At 44.0% G+C, this 19,682-nt stretch overlaps 1 protein-coding gene across 1 annotated transcript in view; it reads left to right on the top strand.

Annotated features, from left to right (window-relative positions):
• The first annotated feature begins 1,068 nt into the window (after positions 1-1,068).
• MYO5C (myosin VC) overlaps positions 1,069-19,682 on the top strand; it is a 95,063-nt gene continuing 76,449 nt past the window's right edge. Inside the window, exons 1-7 of the mRNA XM_049613636.1 lie at positions 1,069-4,021; positions 9,273-9,438; positions 10,025-10,169; positions 13,228-13,384; positions 15,283-15,426; positions 16,429-16,510; positions 17,558-17,665. Of these exons, the coding sequence (XP_049469593.1) occupies positions 3,851-4,021; positions 9,273-9,438; positions 10,025-10,169; positions 13,228-13,384; positions 15,283-15,426; positions 16,429-16,510; positions 17,558-17,665 (973 nt within the window). The 5' untranslated portion in view covers positions 1,069-3,850. The remainder of the gene's footprint in view (positions 4,022-9,272; positions 9,439-10,024; positions 10,170-13,227; positions 13,385-15,282; positions 15,427-16,428; positions 16,511-17,557; positions 17,666-19,682) is intronic.

Here is a 19,682-nt window from a genome sequence, read left to right as displayed (position 1 = left end):
TGCACCACCCCTCAAAAGAAGCCAGCTTTCAGTTCCATACATATCCTAATACTGCCTACCATTGAATTCTGCTTTGGGCTGAAACAAACCAGCCTGTGTGCTCTCAAGTAGATAGTTGCATGTTCAGAGTTCAAGATTATTTTCAAAGCCAGACTTATTTAATTAACAAGCAGTTCAAAGTAGGATTTGCAGGCCCTGGCTCCATGGAATCCTGGCTTTTGAGACTTTGTGTGGTGTTTGATGAGCTGCTGACATCTTTGGGGTCAATAAAACAAAAGGCTTGGATTGGCTTTGGTGACCTTAACATTACTTCTCAGAACTCCTGGCTTCTGTGGGAGGATCTCAGGGATCTCAGCTGTAGCCCCCAACTGGGATCCTCCTCCTACTTTCACCTGTTTCACAGAGCAGGCTGCCACCATTTCATTTGAAGTCAGCTTTCTTTGGCTTTAAAAAGAACTATGACAGACAACCTGGAGCAGACGATCTCCCAGGACCCTAAATCTAGGACCTAAAATTCTGTCATGCCACTTCATAATATATTGGGATATTCCATTAATGATTTCAGCTTTATGAGATTAGCAATAAATGTTTTTTTTAATTTTTACTTAATTTATTTTTTAAATTTACATCCAAGTTAGTTAGCATATAATGCAACAGTGATTTCAGGAGTAGATTCCTTAATGCCCCTTACCCATTTAGACCATCCCCCCTCCCACAACCCCACCAGTAACCCTTTGTTTGTTCTCCATATTTGAGTCTCTTATGTTTTGTCCTTCTCCTTGTTTTTCTATAATTTTTCTTCCCTTCCCTTATGTTCATCTGTTTTGTATCTTAAAATCCTCATATGAGTGAAGTCATATGATATTTGTCTTCCTCTGACTAATTTCGCTTAGCCTAATAACCTCTAGTTCCATCCATGTAGTTGCAAATGGCAAGATTTCATTCTTTTTGAGCAATAAATGTTTTTGATAGCAGACTGAAGTAGAACATGGTAGCCCATGGCAACAAGTATGTGTGAGTGGGTGTGAGTGTGTTTATGAGGCTTCTATCCACCTACCTGCATGGACATGTATACCTAACTGTGTATCATTGCCCTCTAGGTCGTTCTTCCATTTTCTCTGTCTCTGTGTCTGAAATCTTACCTCTCTCTCAGCTACCTATCAAGAATTAAAACAACCCAAATGACTTAGGGACTCATGATTGATAGCCAATGAAATATATATTTTTCTTTGCTTAAGTAAGTCAATTCATATTAACTAATAGATAAACACCTGTGCTCCTTAATCAACTCGGTCCTAGTCTAGTACTGGCACTCTGAAACTTGTTTTATACTTTTCTTTATTTCCTCCAACAGCATATGAAAATTTTAAGTATACACTGAAGTCAAAGGGACTTTATAGCGGACATCTGTCCTACCACCTAGATTCTACCATGAACATTTTACCATATTTGTTGTATTACATGTCTATTCTTCTCTCCAGTCCTTGGGCCGTCTTATTTTTTAAAGCATCTTAGAGTAAACTGCTTACATCGCTACGTGTCCTCCTAAATATTTTAGTATGTCTATTGTTAAGAGTTTCATATTTGTTTGGCTCTTTGTGTAAAATTTTCAGATAGTGAAACACCAGTCTCACATCTGTGTTCAGTGATGTTTGAAAAGTGCTGACCACCCATGTAACCCAAACCCTTTCAAGGTATAGAATGTTGCCATCACCCCCAGAACATTCCCATGAGAGCCTTCCCACTCACTCCCCAGCCCTACTTACTCCCAGAGGCAACTGCTGTTCCTATGTTTTCCCCACCTTACATTAGTTTTACCTGTTCTAGCACTTGATTTAAAGGGATTCATACATGGAGGTGCCTGGGTGACTCAGTGGGTTAAGCATCCGACTCTTGATTTCGTCTCAGGTCATGATCTCACTCACAGTTGTGAGACTGAGCCCCACATCAGGCTCCAGGCTGGGCGTAGAGTCTGTTTAAGATTTTCTCTCTCCCTCTGCCCCTCCACCACTTGTGCTAATGTGCTCAAGCTCACTCTCTCTGAAAAAAAAAAGAGGGGGGATTCATACATAGCATACTCATTTGTGTAATGTTTCTGTGATTCAACCTAATGTTTTGGAAATTCATTCATGTTCTTGCTTATATCAGTAGTTGATTCTTTTCGTTGGTAAGTAGTATTCCATTGTATGAATATACCACAGTTTTGTTTGTCTTTTAACTCATTCTCCTATTAATGGACATCTAGTCTGTTTCCAGTTTTGGGTTATTATGAATAAAACTACTATGAACATTTATGTTCAAGTTTTTTTTTTGTGGACATATATGTTGACATTTTCTTTTAAAGATTGTTTATTCTAAGAGTATTACATGCAACTTGTAGAAAATGCATAGAACTATAATAAGGAAAATTAAAATGTCATAATTTTATTGCTCAGAATCTTTTTGTGACTGAAAACTCCTGAAGGTACAATCTCTCAACAGAAAGGAATATTTACTCATGGTCACCAGGCACCAGTAGACCACGGGCCTGATGAGCAAAGAGATGCAAATATACACATATGCACACATGCAGCTCCAGGTTAGAGATCGGCTGGGTTAGTAGGGAGACCATGCTGACTAAGAGGGAATGCCTTTCCCTCCGGGTAACTCAGCACATATACATAATAGATGCTTAGCAAGTGTTTAGTAAATGAACGAGTGAATGAATGGACGAGCAAACAGAGGAACGGCCCACTGCAGGAGAGTGTGAGATGTGGGGTCCGGGTGATTACTGCAGAGGGGAGAGAAAGGAATTAATCATGGACCTATGACAGCTGCAGTCTACAAACATGGCGGCCACCTCATCTTCATCTTGAGCAGCATTCAGGTGTCTTGGTGAGTTCTGGAGAGAGACACGGCCCCTCATCAGTGTGCCAGTGTGAGTATTAGACACGTGGGTTAGTTGATAGGGCTGCCTAACAGTATGCCGTGGACTTGGCGCTTAAACAACAGATGCCCATTTTCTCACAGTTCTGGAGGCTGAGAAGTCCAAGGGTGCAGACAGCTGCTTCTCACCGTGTACTCCCATGGCCTTTTTTGGTGCATGCAGGTGGAGAGAGAGCATGCATGTGAGCTCTCTGGTGTCTCTTCTTACAAGGACACTTATCCCATCATCAGATGAGCGCCTTATAACCTCATTTAACCTTCACCCCCTCTTACAGACCCTGTCTCCAAATTCAGTCACATTGGAGATTAGGGCTTCAACATAAGAATTTGTGGTGAGCTCAGGGGTGGGGGGACCTGATCCAGTACATAGCAGTGTGGTTCTGCCTAAAGACTTATCCACCAGCACTGAGCCAGGTGCCCCCACAGCTACATCTGGATTTCTACACTTGCCGCAGCAGGAATACTTGGCTTCTACCAACCAGTGCTGAAATAACACTGCTGTAACAACACTTCATAGCATCTGGCAGAGTGCTTTCAACGACACAGTCTAACTTAACCTGGCAGCAAACCTGTGAAGTAGGGACTGTACCCATTTTGTGGATGAGAAGAACACGGTGTAAGAAGTTAAGTGTCTGGCCCACAGCCCCTCAGCCAATCCGTGGTGAACCAAATCCCTCTGCTCCAACTCTTACAGATAGTGCCCAGAGCTTCCCGTTAAGGGACTCGTGATTTCCCTTCCATTCCCAGGCTTTTAGTTTCCCAGGAGTATTTAGGAGGCTTTGGGAATTCCGTTGCCTATGAAAGGAAGCAGCTAGGCCTGGTGCACTGTAGACATACTAAAGATTACTTCATAAACAAAAATTAGGTAAAATACTCCTAATGAAGGAACTGAGTAGACAGAAATATCCCTGAGTCTAATTATCTAATGATCTGTGTTTTTGTTTTCCAAGTTCTGAAATTAAGCCTGTTTTATTCTGTTGGTCAGTACAACAGGGTATGGATTCCTGATCCTGAAGAAGTTTGGAAGTCTGCTGAAATAGCAAAGGACTACAAAGTTGGTGACAAAGTCCTGCGACTTTTGCTGGAGGATGGAACGGTGAGGGTCCTTGCTGGCTGTGGCTGCCACAATGTATGAAGGGTAACTGGGATGTATGTGGAGGGGGCACAGCCCCTGTGGGAGGAGCCTGGGAGAGGGCACATGGGGGGTCATCCAGAGTGGCTGGCTGGTGCTGTGGGTCCACTATTTGTACCGCACCCCCCCACCCCACACACTGCCCTAATGAAGGCATCAAGTGCCCTGTGCTGCATACCTGGGCATCCAGCATGGCTGGGAGAACACTGGAAAGTGATTTTCTGTTTTGTTTAAATGTTTATTTTATTTTTGAGAGGGAGAGAAAGAGCATGTGCACAAGCAGGGTAGGGGCAGAGAGAGGAGGACAGAGGATCTGAAGTGAGCTCTGCACTGACAGCAGAGAGCCCCTTTGGGGCTGAAACTCATGAGCCGTGAGATCATGACCTGAGCTGAAGTCGGATGCTCAATCAACTGGGCCACCCATGCACCCCAGTAATTCACCATTTTGGTTTCATGGGTGTCAGCATAGACACTGGGCAAAGATGAGAAACTTGAAGAAAAGTGGTTGGAGCCTAAGGCATCAACCAGTAGAGAAAAACCTCAAGATGGGAAGAGGAAGAGAAGTAGAGGAAGGAGAGAGAAATCAGGAAGGGAGAGGGAGGAGTGAGAGGAGAACAGAAGGAGGGAAAGTCCATCTGTAGGTGGTTGGATAGAAACAGTAAGAATTGGGAGCTCCAGGACGGCGTGTGGCAAGGTGGTTAGGGAACTGACGGGAGAAGGGACAAGAGGATAGGAATGCCCAGCTTTGTGTGATGTGTGATGTGTGAAGAGCCTGTCAGTGCTGGTGTGGCAAAAGATCATGTCAGTGGTGGTTCCTGTGCTGCAGTGTACCTGTGATCAGGCCCTCTCGAAGGCTGGATGTGTCTTTTGATTAACAGCTTCTGCAGATTTTACCACTCCTTTAAGTATCATGAGCTGTCCTTTGCCCCCATAGCCATAATGACATCCCACTGGATCCATAGCTAGCATGAGTCAACTCCCTGGATGCAGAGCTAGACAAAGTATTCATGTTACATTTGGATGTCAGAGTTGGTCCGGGGAATATCATATGAATATTAAAATGCTGGAATTTTTGAGTCATGCACATGGTCTCTGTAGAAACAGGACACTCTTGGGGCATCTGGGTGGCTCAGTCAGTTGAGCATCCAACTTCGGCTCAGGTCATGATCTCTTGGTTCATGAGTTTGAGCCCTGCATGAGGCTCACTGCTGTCCACGCAGAGCCTGCTTCAGATCCTCTGTCCCCCTCTTTCTTCCCCTCCCTCGCTTGTTCTCTCTTTCTCTCAAAAATAAATAAACATAAACAAACAAACAAACAAACAGGGCACTCTATTTCCAATCAGACTGTCCTGGATTTGGGAGTCGTCTCCTGAGATCCCAGGTAGGAAGATGAGCAGAGCAACTAAAGACACTTCCTCAAGAAACATACTATCTGGATTCAAAGCTTGTGAAGGCCACTTGCTAAGTTTATGACCCTTAGCCTCTAGCTTTCCTCATATGCAAATTGGAGTTAATAATAGCAGGACCTCACAGGGTTGCTGAAGATCAAACGAGATGATCCATGTGTGGAGATCACTGGAGAGAGACACAGAGAGAGGACACTGCTACTTCCATTTAGCCAACCCTTCCCCACCAGTAGCTCTTTGCAGCCTTGTGGAGCACTTCCTGCATGCACTCTAGGTTCTCATTAGGGATCAGGTGTCTCCATGGAGAAAAATCTCAGACTCCAGCTGCAGTGGCAGTTTGCAGCTTTAGTGAAGTCAGCAGGGCTTCAGGTAGCGACATTCCTGGCTCTGAACCCCAGCCAATGAGAGGCAGGTAAGTGGGCAGGTGGCCAGATAGCTCCTTAGCTTTACAAAGCCTGCTTTGTGTAGGAAAATGTCACCTCTGCCTTCAACTGTTAATCTAATGTTCTTTATGTTTTCTCCCCTCCCCCCAATGACTCTTGATTTTCTCTCTCTGTCTCTCTCATACATAACACACACACACACACACACACACGTGTGCGTGCACGTGCGCACACACACAGGCTGAACTAGAAAAGGAGGTTGTTAATTTAAAACAGATAACAGAAGAACTCAAGGAAAGAAGTTATATATGAGCAACAATTTATTTTACTCTCAAAATAAAAGTCTATAGATTAAGAATATTCTGCTTAACTGAACTCCTGTCTTATACCAGTCACAAAAATTAATTCAACATGGATTAACGACTTAAATGTAAGACCCCAAAACCACAACACTCCTAAAAGAAAACATAGGAATAAAGCTTCTTGCCATAGGACTTTGTGATTTTTTTTGGATTTGACACCCAGAGCACAAGCAACAAAATAAAAAATAAGTAGATGTGACTACATCAAAGTAAAAGGCTTCTGCACATCAAAAGAAATTGTCCACAAAGTGAAAAGACAACCTACAGAAGGGGAAAAAGTATTTGCAAGCCATATATCTGATAAGGGAGTAATATCCAAAATATATAAATAATTCTTGCAACTCAAAAGCAAAAACAAAAACAACAACATCAAAAATGAAAACAAAACTCATAAAAGAAGGGCAAAGGACCCGAACAGACAATTTTCTGAAAAAGATTTTTACAGATGGCCAGCAGACACTTGGAAGGATTTTTGACATCCCTAGTTCTTAGGGAAATGCAATTCAAAACCACCATGAATATCACCTCACTCCTATTAGAATGGCCATCATCAAAAGGACAGAAAGTCCCAGGACTCCTGGGTGGCTCAGTCGGTTAAGCATCCGACTCTTGATTTCAGCTCAGGTAATGATTTCACGATTCATGGGATCGAACCCTGCATCAGGCTCTGCACTGACAGCATGGAGCCTGCTTGGGATTCTCTCTTTATCCCTCTCTCTGCCCCTCCCCCATTCTCTCTCTCTCTCTCAAATAAACATTTAAGAGAAGGACAAAATAACAAATGCTGGTGTGGATGTGGAGAAAAGGGAGACCTGTGTACTGCTAGTGGAATTGTAAATTGAACAGTCACTATGAAAACCAGTATGGAGAACCCTCAAAAAAATTTTTTTTAAGTTTATTTATTTTGAGACACAGAGAGAGCATGAGTCGAGGAGGGGGAGAGAGAGAGAATCCCGAGAAGTCTCCGAGCTCAAGATGGGACTCGATCCCATGAACAATGAGATCATGACCTGAACTGAAATCAAGTCAGATGCTCAACCCGCTGAACTACCCAGTCACCCTCAAAAATTTTTAAACAGAGCTACCATATGATCCAGCTGTTCCACTTCTGGGAATATATCTAAAGGAAACAGAAACACTAACTCAAAAAGATAGCTGCACCCCCATGTTTATAGAGCATTATTCACAATAACCAAGATGTCGAAACAACCTAATTGTTCATCAACAGATGAATGGATAAATAAATTGTATATATGCAGCACCTGAGTGGCTCAGTCAGTTAAGCATCTGACTCTTGGTTTCAGCTCAAATCATGGTCTCACAGTTTGTGAGTTCAAGCCCTGCATTGGGCTCTGCACTGACAGCGTGGAGCCTGCTTGGGATTCTCTCTCTCCCCCTCTCTCCCTCTCTCCCTCTCTCCCTCTCTCCCTCTCTCCCTCTCTCCCTCTCTCCCTCCCCCTCCCCCTCCCTCTCTCTCCCCACTCCTCTTCTCTTCTCTTCTCTTCTCTCTCTCTCTCTCACTCTCCCCCCTCCCCACCTCAGAATAAAAAAAAAAAAAAAAAAAAGGATACAAACATCCAGTTACAAGATAAGTTCCAGGAGTGTAATGTGCAACATGATGACTGTGGCTACACTGCTAGGAAAATTAAACTAAATCTTGAGAGTTCTCATCACAATGAGAAGATTTTTTTCTTTTCTCCCTTTATTATTACATCTTTATGAAATGATGGATGTGAGCTGAACCTACTGTGGTAATCATTTCATAGTATATGTAAAACAAACCATTATGGTTTATACCTTAAAATTTTACAGTGATATATGTCAATTATTTCTCAATAAAACAGGGAAAAAAAATATTCTGCTGGGGGCAGGTCCATGAATATATTTGCACTGAAAATGGAGCAGGCAGCTGTCATGATCCAATATAGTTGGCCTAGATTGCCCTGAGCTGCTCTCCAAACAGACCAACCAACAACAAACCAAATCTTCTCAGCATTGATAGGAGGCATTAGGACACAAACATATCCATACTGTGTGACCTTGGACGAGGAGCTTAACCTCTTTGAAGCTGTCTCCTTAGCTGTTAATTAGGGTACTCATGCCCTCCTTGGAAGGCAGTTTTGAGGAGTGCTGACTACATGGCATAGGGTGTGCATAGTGGGCACTTGCGAGGGGACAGCCAGGTCACTTTGTGGAGCTGGTTCAAGACCAGGTATCAGAAAGAAGGCGGCCTGGGAAAGTGGAAGGAAAACAAGCTTGCTGGATAACCTTGATCAAGTCACTTCCCCAAGCTGTGAAATGAACGTAAGGGAAGTTAGAACAGGTGGTCATAAGGTCCCATGACTCTCTGCCATTTGGAGCCCAGTCGTCTGTGGTGTCAGTACCACTAGGCTTGCTAACCTCTCCCTTCTACTCAGGCACCTATTTTGGGAATGCTAGGTGAAGTCTACCAGACAAGAGACCATCCCCAGCAAGTTACTCAGCCTAGGGCTGAGGGTAATGGGAACAGGCAGCCTTATAAGGGGGGCATGAGCCCTCAGACAGGAGTTACAAGAACATGGATCTTCTCAAAGAGTCACCACCACTCACATGGGCTCCTTCAGACACTTCTCACCACCCAGCAGAACCCTGTTTTCAGACAAAAACTTGGGTGGCTCTCAACATCTAAACTGCATACAAGTGGAGCCCTGTGATAGCAATGAGGATGGTGTGCCCAGGTCCCTGCCCACACGGCTTTCCTGTACCTCTCATGGAAGCTTCAGTGAGGTCCTATAGCTCTGAGGACCCCTGGTCTGGTCCAGCCAGTCTTTTCACAGATGGGAGAAGAGGGGCCCAGAAAGAGCGAGTGACTTACCCCAGGGCCCATGTCCAATACCCTCGTCCCCTGGCTCCCGCTTTCCAAGAGTCAGCCGTGGAGATTATTATCTCATTGCTACACATAGGTTTGTTTTTCAGAGTGTCAGGGACCACTCCAAACACATGGTAGGTAGGACAGAGGACTAGAGTTCAATAGAAACACCCAGGATCTTTTACTTCTTGAACTTTAATTTCATCTTTGTCCACAGGAGCTGGATTATTCCATTGATCCAGAATCTCTGCCTCCACTCCGGAATCCTGACATCCTCGTGGGTGAGAATGACCTCACAGCCCTCAGCTATCTCCACGAACCTGCGGTGCTTCACAATCTCAGAATCCGCTTTGCAGAATCCAAACTCATTTACACCTACAGTGGTAAGGAGAGCGATTCTAGGAGAGCAGGAATGACCCGGAAACACGGTGCTTGCTGTCTAGGGTGTCCTGAGGACATTTTATATCGTGTTTATGTTAGAAATGTTGACTTCTGCCCAAATATGTACTCACAGCTACACCTTTGCCCAGATTTCTATCTAACAAGCACAGAGGTTTGATCTTCAAGAGTCTGTTGTAAACAGAAGTGTCTACAGGTGGGAAGAATCTTCATCAAGAATTGATATCAGACTTCCCAGAAAAATATATCTGGGTAAAGCTTGTGTTTGAGTTTCTCATTGGATTTGATACATTTATTACTTACTTGGGGCAACGATGTTATCATATATTTACACTGAGAATTACAAAACCTTTCAGTTTTAGGGCATTCCCATCCATCATCTCATCCAACTCTGAGAGTAGCCCAGAAATGTGGGTGGCATCTGTAGGCAACTGAGATTCGGAGCATTAAGTGATCTGCCCAAAGTCACATGGCAGGTTTAATAACTGGCAGAGCTGGGCTTACTCCAGAGACCCTGGAGAAATGGGTGACGGTCAGAACCTCAGTGCTGCATCTGGCATCTTTCCCCAGGAATCATTTTGGTGGCTATGAATCCTTACAAGCAGTTGCCAATCTACGGAGATGCCATCATCCATGCCTACAGCGGGCAGAACATGGGCGATATGGACCCACATATATTTGCTGTGGCTGAAGAGGCGTACAAGCAGATGGCCAGGTAGCCGCCTACTGGGTGGGACTTCCTCTTACTCTCCCAACACTCCTGCATTTGCTGAGCCCTCACAGTGGAGGGGAGACATCTGGTGTGGTTTCATTAAAGGTGACCATGCGACCAGAGAGTGAGGGCACTTGGTAGAGCAGACTAATGAGTAGCAAATGATTGTATGTGGAACCTGTCTAGACCGAGTTTCCTGGTTTTTCTTCCTTCTAAGTAGTCAAAGGTCAAACCTACCAATCTGGGAATAGCAGATGCTTCTCTTGCACTGTGTTTGGTTGGAGGAATATTGATTTATTCTCCACTGTGAGATGTTTAAGCTTTATTCCCCATCTAGCCCAGCAAAAAGTTACGATGGATGAGCACAGGTTTTAGATGTAAGAGCTTTGGAGTTTTATCCTCTTTCAGCTTCAATGTCCTCATCTGTAAAGTATGAAGAATAGAGAGGCACCTGGGTGGCTCAGTTGGCTGAGGGTCCAGCTTCGGCTTAGGTCATAATCTCGTGGTCCGTGAGTTCGTGCCCCACATCGGGCTCTGTGTGGACAGCTTGGAGCCTGGGTCCTGCTTCCGTTTCTGTGTCTCCCTCTCTCTCTGGGCCTACCCCACTTGCTTTCTCTCCCTCTCAAAAAATAAATAAACATGAAAAAAAAATTTTAAGGTATGAATGAAGAATAGAAACACCATCTTATCTTTGCTGATCCTTTTACAGTTTGAAAAGAACTCTCCGGACAGTGGTCTCCTTTAAGTCTTGCAACACCCCTGTGAAGTCAGTTGAGCCACCATCATTGCCCTCATTTCATAAATGGAAACCTGAGGCACAGAATCTGGACCCTACATAATCTAGGCAACCATCTGAGTTTCCTCAGCTTTAGTGTCTTCCATCTGTGAGCCAGACACTCAGAGAGCACCCATTCTACGTTCCACTGCTTATAATCAGGAAAAAATAATGGTGGTGTGTGTGGTTCTCTCCTACCAAGAAGGCTGGTGGGCATTTTAGAACTCTCATGGCACCTCTCCCAGTCATCAGGGACTGGATGCCTTTTAGATCTTCTGTCTGTGGAGTGAGACCCTCATCCTGAAGGCAAGCTAATACTTAGCCATCTCCTCCATATTGTTGGCACCAGAGTGTCAGAGGGGAAGTATGTGCCCCTCCTGGTTAAAGAGACTTCCCAGAAGCCCCGCAAAGACTTCTGCTCACAGCTGGTCTAGGACCTATTCACAGGGCCATGCCTGGCGGCAAGTAAGGTTGGAATAGGTAGTCTTTCATATGCACAGCAGTGTTCCCACTGAAAATTGGGGCATAGTCTCTAAGAAGGAGGGGAGGAGGAATGTTGGATAGAGATTCACCAGTTAATAACCAGTTACCTTGGTCTCTGCTACAGCAAATTTCCTCCAAACTGAAAAACACCCGTGGTTCTAGGATTTGCCCTGGCTCCCTATAAGTCTTCCAGGCACTCTGCAATTAAGGTCCATGGCTCATAGCCTGATGGGCCAGGGCTGCTCCTGTACGTCAACAGTATGAACTCACTGGAGCTATTGGGCTGAGCCAGTTTCAACTTGAAAAGTCCATTTTCTCTGGAGGCCTGTCTGTCTAAATGTGATAGAACTGAACGTAAGGTAGGTTTATATTGGACTTGCTGATACTAACCTGGGAGTCAGAATAGCCCAGCTTTACTAAGCCCAGCTCCATTTCTATCTGGCGGGGGACACTGTAGGTGTCCGTCACTGATCTCCTCAGAGTCTTGCTCTTTTGGGCAGGAACTCCATCTCTGAGGTGCTCCCAGCATTCACAGGGAGGTGCTCTGCCCTGGGTCAAGTCACCTTACCTTTTTGAGTCATTGTTGTATCATTCCATAAAAATAGATACATGTGGCATAGGATTTTTGTGAGGCTTAAATGAGGATCCTTATAAAGTATTCATGGAGTGCCTTGTATCTATAAGAAGTGCTGGATACATAGAACAGCTTTATAGTACAGTCCTGCTATCACCTTATGATGCGAGAAGTTGAATACATTTTTAAAATTTTTTTTTAATGTTTATTTATTTTTGAGAGAGAGACAGAGCATGAATGTGGGAGGAGCAGAGAGAGAGGGAGACACAGAATCTGAAGCAGGCTTCAGGCTCTGAACTGTCAGCACAGAAACCAACACAGGGCTCAAACTCTCAAGCCATGAGATCATGACTTGAGCTGAGATCGGACACTTAACTGACTGAGCCACGCAGGCACCCCCAAGTTGAATACATTTTTAAAGATCTCCAGCATGTGGGCTTACTGAACACCTATGTTCCCAAGCATGTTTTGAATAATTGCTCTCCAAATAATGCCTTTAAAATGTTTTATGTTTATGTGGGGATACAGAGGAGTTGACCTGGGCCCAAGATGGCTTTCTTTAGAGGCCTGCTTGCAAGGTTGGTGTAGGGCTAGCCTCTGGGAACTTGGATTTTAGGAAGTTCCCCACCATTATCCAATTGAGGAGAGAGGTTCATTGTACCTTGACTGTGTAGATGATGTGGTTCATGCTGAGCACCTGCCTTACTTCAGGGCATCTGGAATTTTGGTACATGCTCTGGCTATGTGACCAGCCCCCAATACAAACCCTGGCCACTGAATCTCTGAAGAGCTTCGTGGTAGACAGCACTTCCCATGTCTTGTCATAATTCATTGCTGTAGTAATTAAGGATTCACACTCAGCTTCCTCTGGACTTGGCCCCATGTGCCTTTCTTCTTTGCAGAGTTAGCCTTTTGGTGTGATGAATCTTAGCCATGAACATGACTATGTGCTGAGTCCTGTGAGTCCTCCTGGTGGGTCACTGACCTGAGAGGGTCTTGGGGGACCCTCAACATGGGGGACAGGGCAAGAAACAAAGTTTAGCTTGATCACATAGAAAAAAAGACTAGAAGGGAATTCACTGGAATGTTAAAAAGTAGTTACCTTAGAGTAATGAAACAAAGTTTACCTTCTCTCCCCTTGTCTGTGTTTTTCTTACTGAGTCTATATTACCTTTTTAATAGGAAAAAAAAAACAGTATCTAAAAAATCCTTTAATTTACTTGCTTTAGAAACAATAAAAATCAGTCAATAATTGTAAGTGGGGAGTCAGGTGCTGGAAAGACAGTGTCTGCTCGCTACGCCATGAGATACTTCGCCACCGTCAGCAAGTCCAGCAGTAACGCCCATGTGGAGGACAAGGTTCTGGCATCGAACCCCATAACTGAGGTGTGTACCCTGCGGGAGGTGGGGAGTGGGGTCACAGGCAGCAATGTGCAATAATGGAGAAGTGGATTGGTTTGTGTATATGTTTCCCTGGCTAACCTGAATCCCTCAGCTTTAAAGACCATAGAAGTGAGGGCCAGAAAGTCTGTTCTCTGATAGGATTCGAAGGAGCTTGAAGAAGAGACTACCCTGCTAAGGCTCTCTCCTCAACCTGCTGGGCTAGAAATCAGATTTCAGGAGTCCTGTGTCTATATTTATATACCAAAGGAAATTTCCTTGACCACAGACACCACTGGTGCACTGAGACCACTGGTGTTCTTCAGCCAATGACCCCAAGTTTTATGAGCTGATTGTTAAATATTCAGAAATTTTTTGGTAAGCTGACTATTAAAATTTTGATAGTTCAACATCAGTCACGGTGGGAATATTTACACTTTATAAATTGGCAAATGCCACATATCAAGGCTCTTCTGCTTCCCTCTCTGAGAGCTGATCCACCAGCCCAACTCTGACTGAGAGAGCAGTGTGAACAAGACCAGTCCTCATGGCACCCAGGAGCAAGGAGACAGCCCTTAAGGAAGAAGGGTCATCGCAAAGGCTCAGGAGATGATCAAAGGCCAGCTCTGCTTTGCAAAGTGGGAAAAGGACTGATTTAAATTTATTTGGAAGCATTGCAAAAAATTAAGACCATTAGATTCCTAGATCTCTTCTCTCTGTTTTCTCAAATCAAAATCATCAATGTTTATCAGGCCTATTTTGTTGAAGCCCCTGTACCAGATAATATAGGAAGTAATGGAAAAGAATAAGCCCCAGTCCCCAAATTTTAAGACTCCTCTAACATAAACACGTTTAAAGTTAAATGGAGGGACGCCTAGGTGGCTCACTCGGTTAAACGTTCAGCTTCAGCTCAGGTCATGATCTTACGGTTTATGAGTTTGAGCCCTATGTTGGGATCTGCACTGACAGCATGGAGCCTGCTTCAGATTCTCTCTCTCCCTCTTTCTGCCCCTCCCCTACTCAAGCTGTCTCTGTCTCTCTTAAAATAAATAAACTTAAAAAAAATAAATGGAAACATAAACCACAATCTAAGATAGCAGTAGAAAAGTTGTCCAGAGGTACTGCCCAGTGGGTAAATTTGTGTGATTATTTGTTTAAGGTTGGTCTCACCCCCTAGATTATAAGCTCCACGAAGGCAGGACCATGTCTTCTTGGTTCACCTTTGTCACCCAAGGACGTGGCGCATAGCAGGTGCTCAGTAAATATGTGTTGTCAGAAAGCATGATGACCTGGGCAGGAAGTACAGTATGTGTGCATGAGAAGGGTACTTCAGATGAAAAATGCTCAGGAAGGGGGAGGGGATGGGCAGAGAAGAGACAGAATTCAAGAGTAGAAGTAAAAAGCAAAAGTCATGCCTAGAATATGGAAAGAATGGGAGAGGGCAGTTTTTTGGTTGAGTGGAAGGTCTGGGTAGAGAAGTGGTAAGAGATAGGGAAAGAAATAAAGTTTGAATGATGTGTTCTTTCAATTGAGCATCTATAATATTTGGGGCATGGATGTGGTGATCCTCCCAACTCCGCAAGCTGCGTATTATTCCCGTGTTATAGATAAGAAATCCAGACTTGGAAAGATGAAATCACTTTTCTAGCATTACACAAACAGGAGCCTAGGAACCATGAAACATCAGAACCTGTGCTTGTTCTAATCCTGCTCAGTGTCTCCTAGCAAGATGGAGGAGAGCCTTGAATGGCAGGTAGAGGATGTGTCATGTCCCCTCTGAGCTTTGGGCTGCTTCCCTCACCCCCCAACCTTCCTCTGCTAAACAGACCTTATCCCAGCATACAGGATTGGATTTTATTAAGCAAAGATCTTTTTAACATTATTGAGGGTTCTCTGTTTTGTAGGCTGTTGGAAATGCCAAGACCACCCGCAATGACAACAGTAGTCGGTTTGGGAAATACACGGAAATCAGTTTTGATGAGAGAAATCAGATTATAGGAGCCAACATGAGAACTTACCTGCTGGAGAAATCCAGAGTTGTCTTTCAAGTAAGTATAAAAATATTAGTTAAGTTTACTTTTTCCCAACTCTTAAAGTACTGTTTACACTTACATACTCATTAGACAACCTACATTGCTTTGTGACTTGAAGAATAGAGTTTCCTGTCTTTCATTTGCATTTTGGCTTATTTTTTTTTCTGTTTCTTAAAAACAAAAAATTGATGGATAGATGCGATATCAGTGGAATGATATGACTCCACCAAAGGGAAGAATTATGATTTTTAATTTTGGGGCATTTAAAAGATCCTTAGTGTTTAACAATCAAGTTTCTCTTTCTAGAACACAGAAACTGCTTGAAACAGACAAAGATGTTAGACTGGCTTTTCTGTCAGGAAGGGAATGGGCTTACAGCTAGTGGGGTGGGGGGTGGGGAGTTAGGAGAAAGACCCTTCCGTCAGTAAAGTGGAGAAAATTCTCCTAGTTTTGGCCCAGGAGAGTAACAGTAAGCCTTATGTTGCAGGATGTTTCTTAAAAATTTCAACTAGTTCAGGGGCACCTGGGTGGCTCAGTCTGTTGGGCATCTGAGTCTTGATTTCAGCTCAGGTCATAATCCCAGGGTCATGGGATCAAGCCCTGCATCAGGCTGAGCATGGAGCCTGCTTGGGATTGTCTCTCTCTCCCTCTCTCTCTCTGCCTCTGCCCGCTGCTAGCTCTTTGTCTCACTCTCTCTCTCTCTCAAAACAAAAATTTCACCTAGTACAAATTACATTATTCTCACTTCGCAGAGTGTTTTCATTTACTAGCATTTTCTCTGGGGTCCTTGTCTGGAAGGCAATCATGAGCCAGCAGCTCTCCCTCTGCCAGTGAGCCAGCAGAGGGCAGCAAGTTGCTCACAGACTTATCAACCAGAGAAGAAACCCATGTAAGTGTTGGTGTCTGTGAGAGCAGAATTGTCAGTCCACGTTAGCCGTCTAAGACCCATTCCCTGAAAACCTCATGTTTTTACTGTAAAGGGTTGCCATAACTTCAGGATTTTTCTTTATTTTACAGTCAGAAAATGAACGGAATTACCACATTTTTTACCAGCTCTGTGCATCTGCGCAGCAGTCGGAATTTAAACATCTTAAATTGGGTACGTGGTGGTGATGTATGGAAGTATCTGTCCCTTTTATGTAGGGGATTAAATTCTAGGTTGACTTCTTCTTAGAGTAGTATCACTTAAAGAAATAATTCTGTTCCAAGACATAAATCCTTGGGTTTAGGGGTGGAGCTGATGCCTCTAACTAAGGAGATAGATGGAGGGGCAGGGTGGGGGAGACCTTCAACTCCAGGGATTTTTTCAAAGCTCATGGGTGTTCATGATCATGCAGCCAGAACTACCTGAATAAGGCCTCCTGACCACTGGGACTTGGTGCTGTAAACCCCTATGCTTTTCTTTACCTGAACTTCCTTGGGTAGCCGTTTTTCCAACATGTAAGACATATTTCCTTGTCTTCTGAGACGGAGTACCTCTGTCATAATTTGAGCTTCCTTGATGACTCAAGGTCATTATTATTTATAGTTCTGACTAATTATGCTGCAGGGACAGCAGAACTCTTTGTCCTTTAGCACAAACAGTGGACTCCTGTGCTGTCACAGCTCTCCTCTCTTGGTTGTCTGTGCTATATTGGTAGATAGAATTGTCCAGTAAATTTCTTCAGATCTCACATAAAGATAATACCTATGCCTGTCACAGAATGTGAGTAGCAAATGTGAAAGAGCCTTCTGAAGGGTCACAGTCACCTACTATTCAAATATTAGGTGTGCATATGGTTATCCTCTTGATTGTGGTGATGATTTTGTCAAGGTATACATATATCAAAATTCATCAAATTACGCATCTTAAACATGTAGAGTTTATTCTGTGTTCAATAAACCCCAGTAAAGCTGTATAAAATGGTTGGATACGGGAACAAACACCATGAGCTTTTTAGTCATGCCCGTGTTTAAATTCTTGCCCTGCCTCACTTTTCGGAGCCTTGGCTTCTGTGTCTGTAACGTAGAATTCTAAGGAATAAATGCATTCCTGTGTGTTAGGTGCTTACCACAGCGCATTACGTGTGAGCTTCCTGCCTTGCTTCTGATAAACACATATGTACACATGTATGTGTCACAGACATTAACAATCTTTTGATTTCAGGGAGTGCAGAGGAATTTAATTACACAAGAATGGGAGGCAGTACTGTCATTGAGGGTGTGAATGACAGAGCAGACATGGTAGAGACTCAGAAGACCTTCACACTGCTGGGTAAGTTGAAGTGTCCTGAACAAGGTGTGGCCATTTTCTCTTTTAAAAAAAAGGAAAGACAGGGATGCCCAGGGTGCATGTGTTTAAAGAGTCCTAATAAATTCTAATCTTAGGATGAGCCAGTCAGAATATATTTGGAGGCCAAGCATTCAAGACTATGCTTTAACCTTAAAAGATCTAGAAATCAACTCGTTAGCCCTCAGGCTCGCTGGTTTGCAGGTGAGAAACATGGGCTGTGCTCCAGTGGCTGCCCCAAAGCTCCTCTGGGCTGACTTCGGAGAAGACTGGCTTACATGGAACTTACCGAGTGCCACGCACCATCCTAAACACTTTGTTACCTGTATTAGCTTGTTTAGTTTACAAGCACTTTATGAGGTGGACGGGGCATTTCCCCCCTTTTACCACAGGGGAATGGAGAAGTCTTAACGACATTTTTATATAGAAAACAAGATCTTGGATTGCTTGGTCTTTCTCCACTTTGCCTTTCCCACATGGAGCTCACATTTGGAAAGTGTCTATCAAATGACATTGATAATAAAAATTATCATTCACTTTCCCATAGTGTATCAGTGTAGACTTTAACACCTACCTGCCAGTCAAAGCTTCCGATCTGTGGTTTGAGACGACAGGCCATTTTTACATCTCACAGAGAGTATTTGTTTTACCAGTTTGTTTTCATTATTGTGGCTTGGTTGACTATATTTAAATGTAAAAGGCAAAGAGTTCCAGGTTAAATGTATCAGAAAAATAGGCAAGATTTGGATAATGGTAAATGAAAACTGGTTGGTTTCCTAAGCACAATTAACGATCTGATTTTGCCTCTTCCAAATGCATTAAGGAGAAGGGCAGTTTAAGTATTGTATAATAAGATAAACACTTTGGGTACTGATAAACATTTTCTTAAGATAATTATAGTCATAATTTCATCTTTTTATAATGTGCTCCATTGAGAGAGAACATCGTGTATGAGGAGGGATCAGGTGGCCTCACTCTGGCACGGCCCCTGTGGGACCTTGGTCCACATGCCCTGTCCTCCTTCCCACCTCTACCCTTCCGACACTCCTTCCCAGCTCTATAATGTTTCACCTCACAGCAAAATGATACAAGAGAAATAGAGTAGGCTTTGGGGTCAAATAAACATGACTTGAAATCTAGTTGGCAGGACTCTAAAGGGGTTGCCCTTTCTGAGATTCAGTTTCCTGATCTGTAGAATGGCCATATTCCTTACCCACAGGGCTCTCGTGATAACTGGTAAGGAAATGTACGTGGAAGTCTCTGACACCAGGCTGAGCATGTAGCCAGTGCTTGCTAAATATCACAGCCTGCCCTCAATCTCTGTTTGCTATTGTCCAAGCCCTAGCCATCCTTTGAGCAAAATACCCCCTTCTCCATGAAACCTTCCCTGATCATTGGAGACCAGCAGCAGCAATTTTTTTTTTTCACTGCCTCACACAAATCAGATGGTTTTCACAAATATCCACACTATCGGGTCCAGGACTAGGGTGAGGCAGGAGAGGCGACTAGAGCACAGACTTGAAGAAGGCACTCAGGTACTCATTCTCAGGGTGACACAAATGTCGGGTCAGCCCCTGGCACCCAGCTTGCCTCACCTTGTCCCACCCAGCCTTACACACCTGGCGTGGGTGTCTTGAAAAAGCCCCCAAAGTCTTGTGGGGAGATAGAGTAAAACAATCTACTGTCTCTCATGGCTGTTAATGGTGTAGGCTGCCCGGTGTCAGAAGTGGGTGGGGTGGAAGGAGGTTGGGGCCGTCTTCCCCTGACCTTCCAGGGAGCCCTCTCAGCCTGTGACTGGTGTGGTGGGCAGAATGCCAGGAATGTGATGGACTCTGCACCTGTTTACTCTCTACCAAGCCTGTGACTTAAAGATGCTAGCCCAGTGAATGTCTCCTTTGATCAGCTGTGCCTTGGCCGTTAGACCTCATAATTTAGTAGTAAATTATCTATCATCATGTATTTGCTCCGATTTTTTTCACGTGTCATAAGATGGGTCTGTGGC

Source organism: Panthera uncia, assembly GCF_023721935.1.
Source record: "Panthera uncia isolate 11264 chromosome B3 unlocalized genomic scaffold, Puncia_PCG_1.0 HiC_scaffold_1, whole genome shotgun sequence".
Classification (NCBI taxonomy): Eukaryota; Metazoa; Chordata; class Mammalia; order Carnivora; family Felidae; genus Panthera; species Panthera uncia.
The sequence above is the reverse complement of the archived record's forward strand: the minus strand, read 5'-3'. Positions and strand labels throughout refer to the sequence as shown.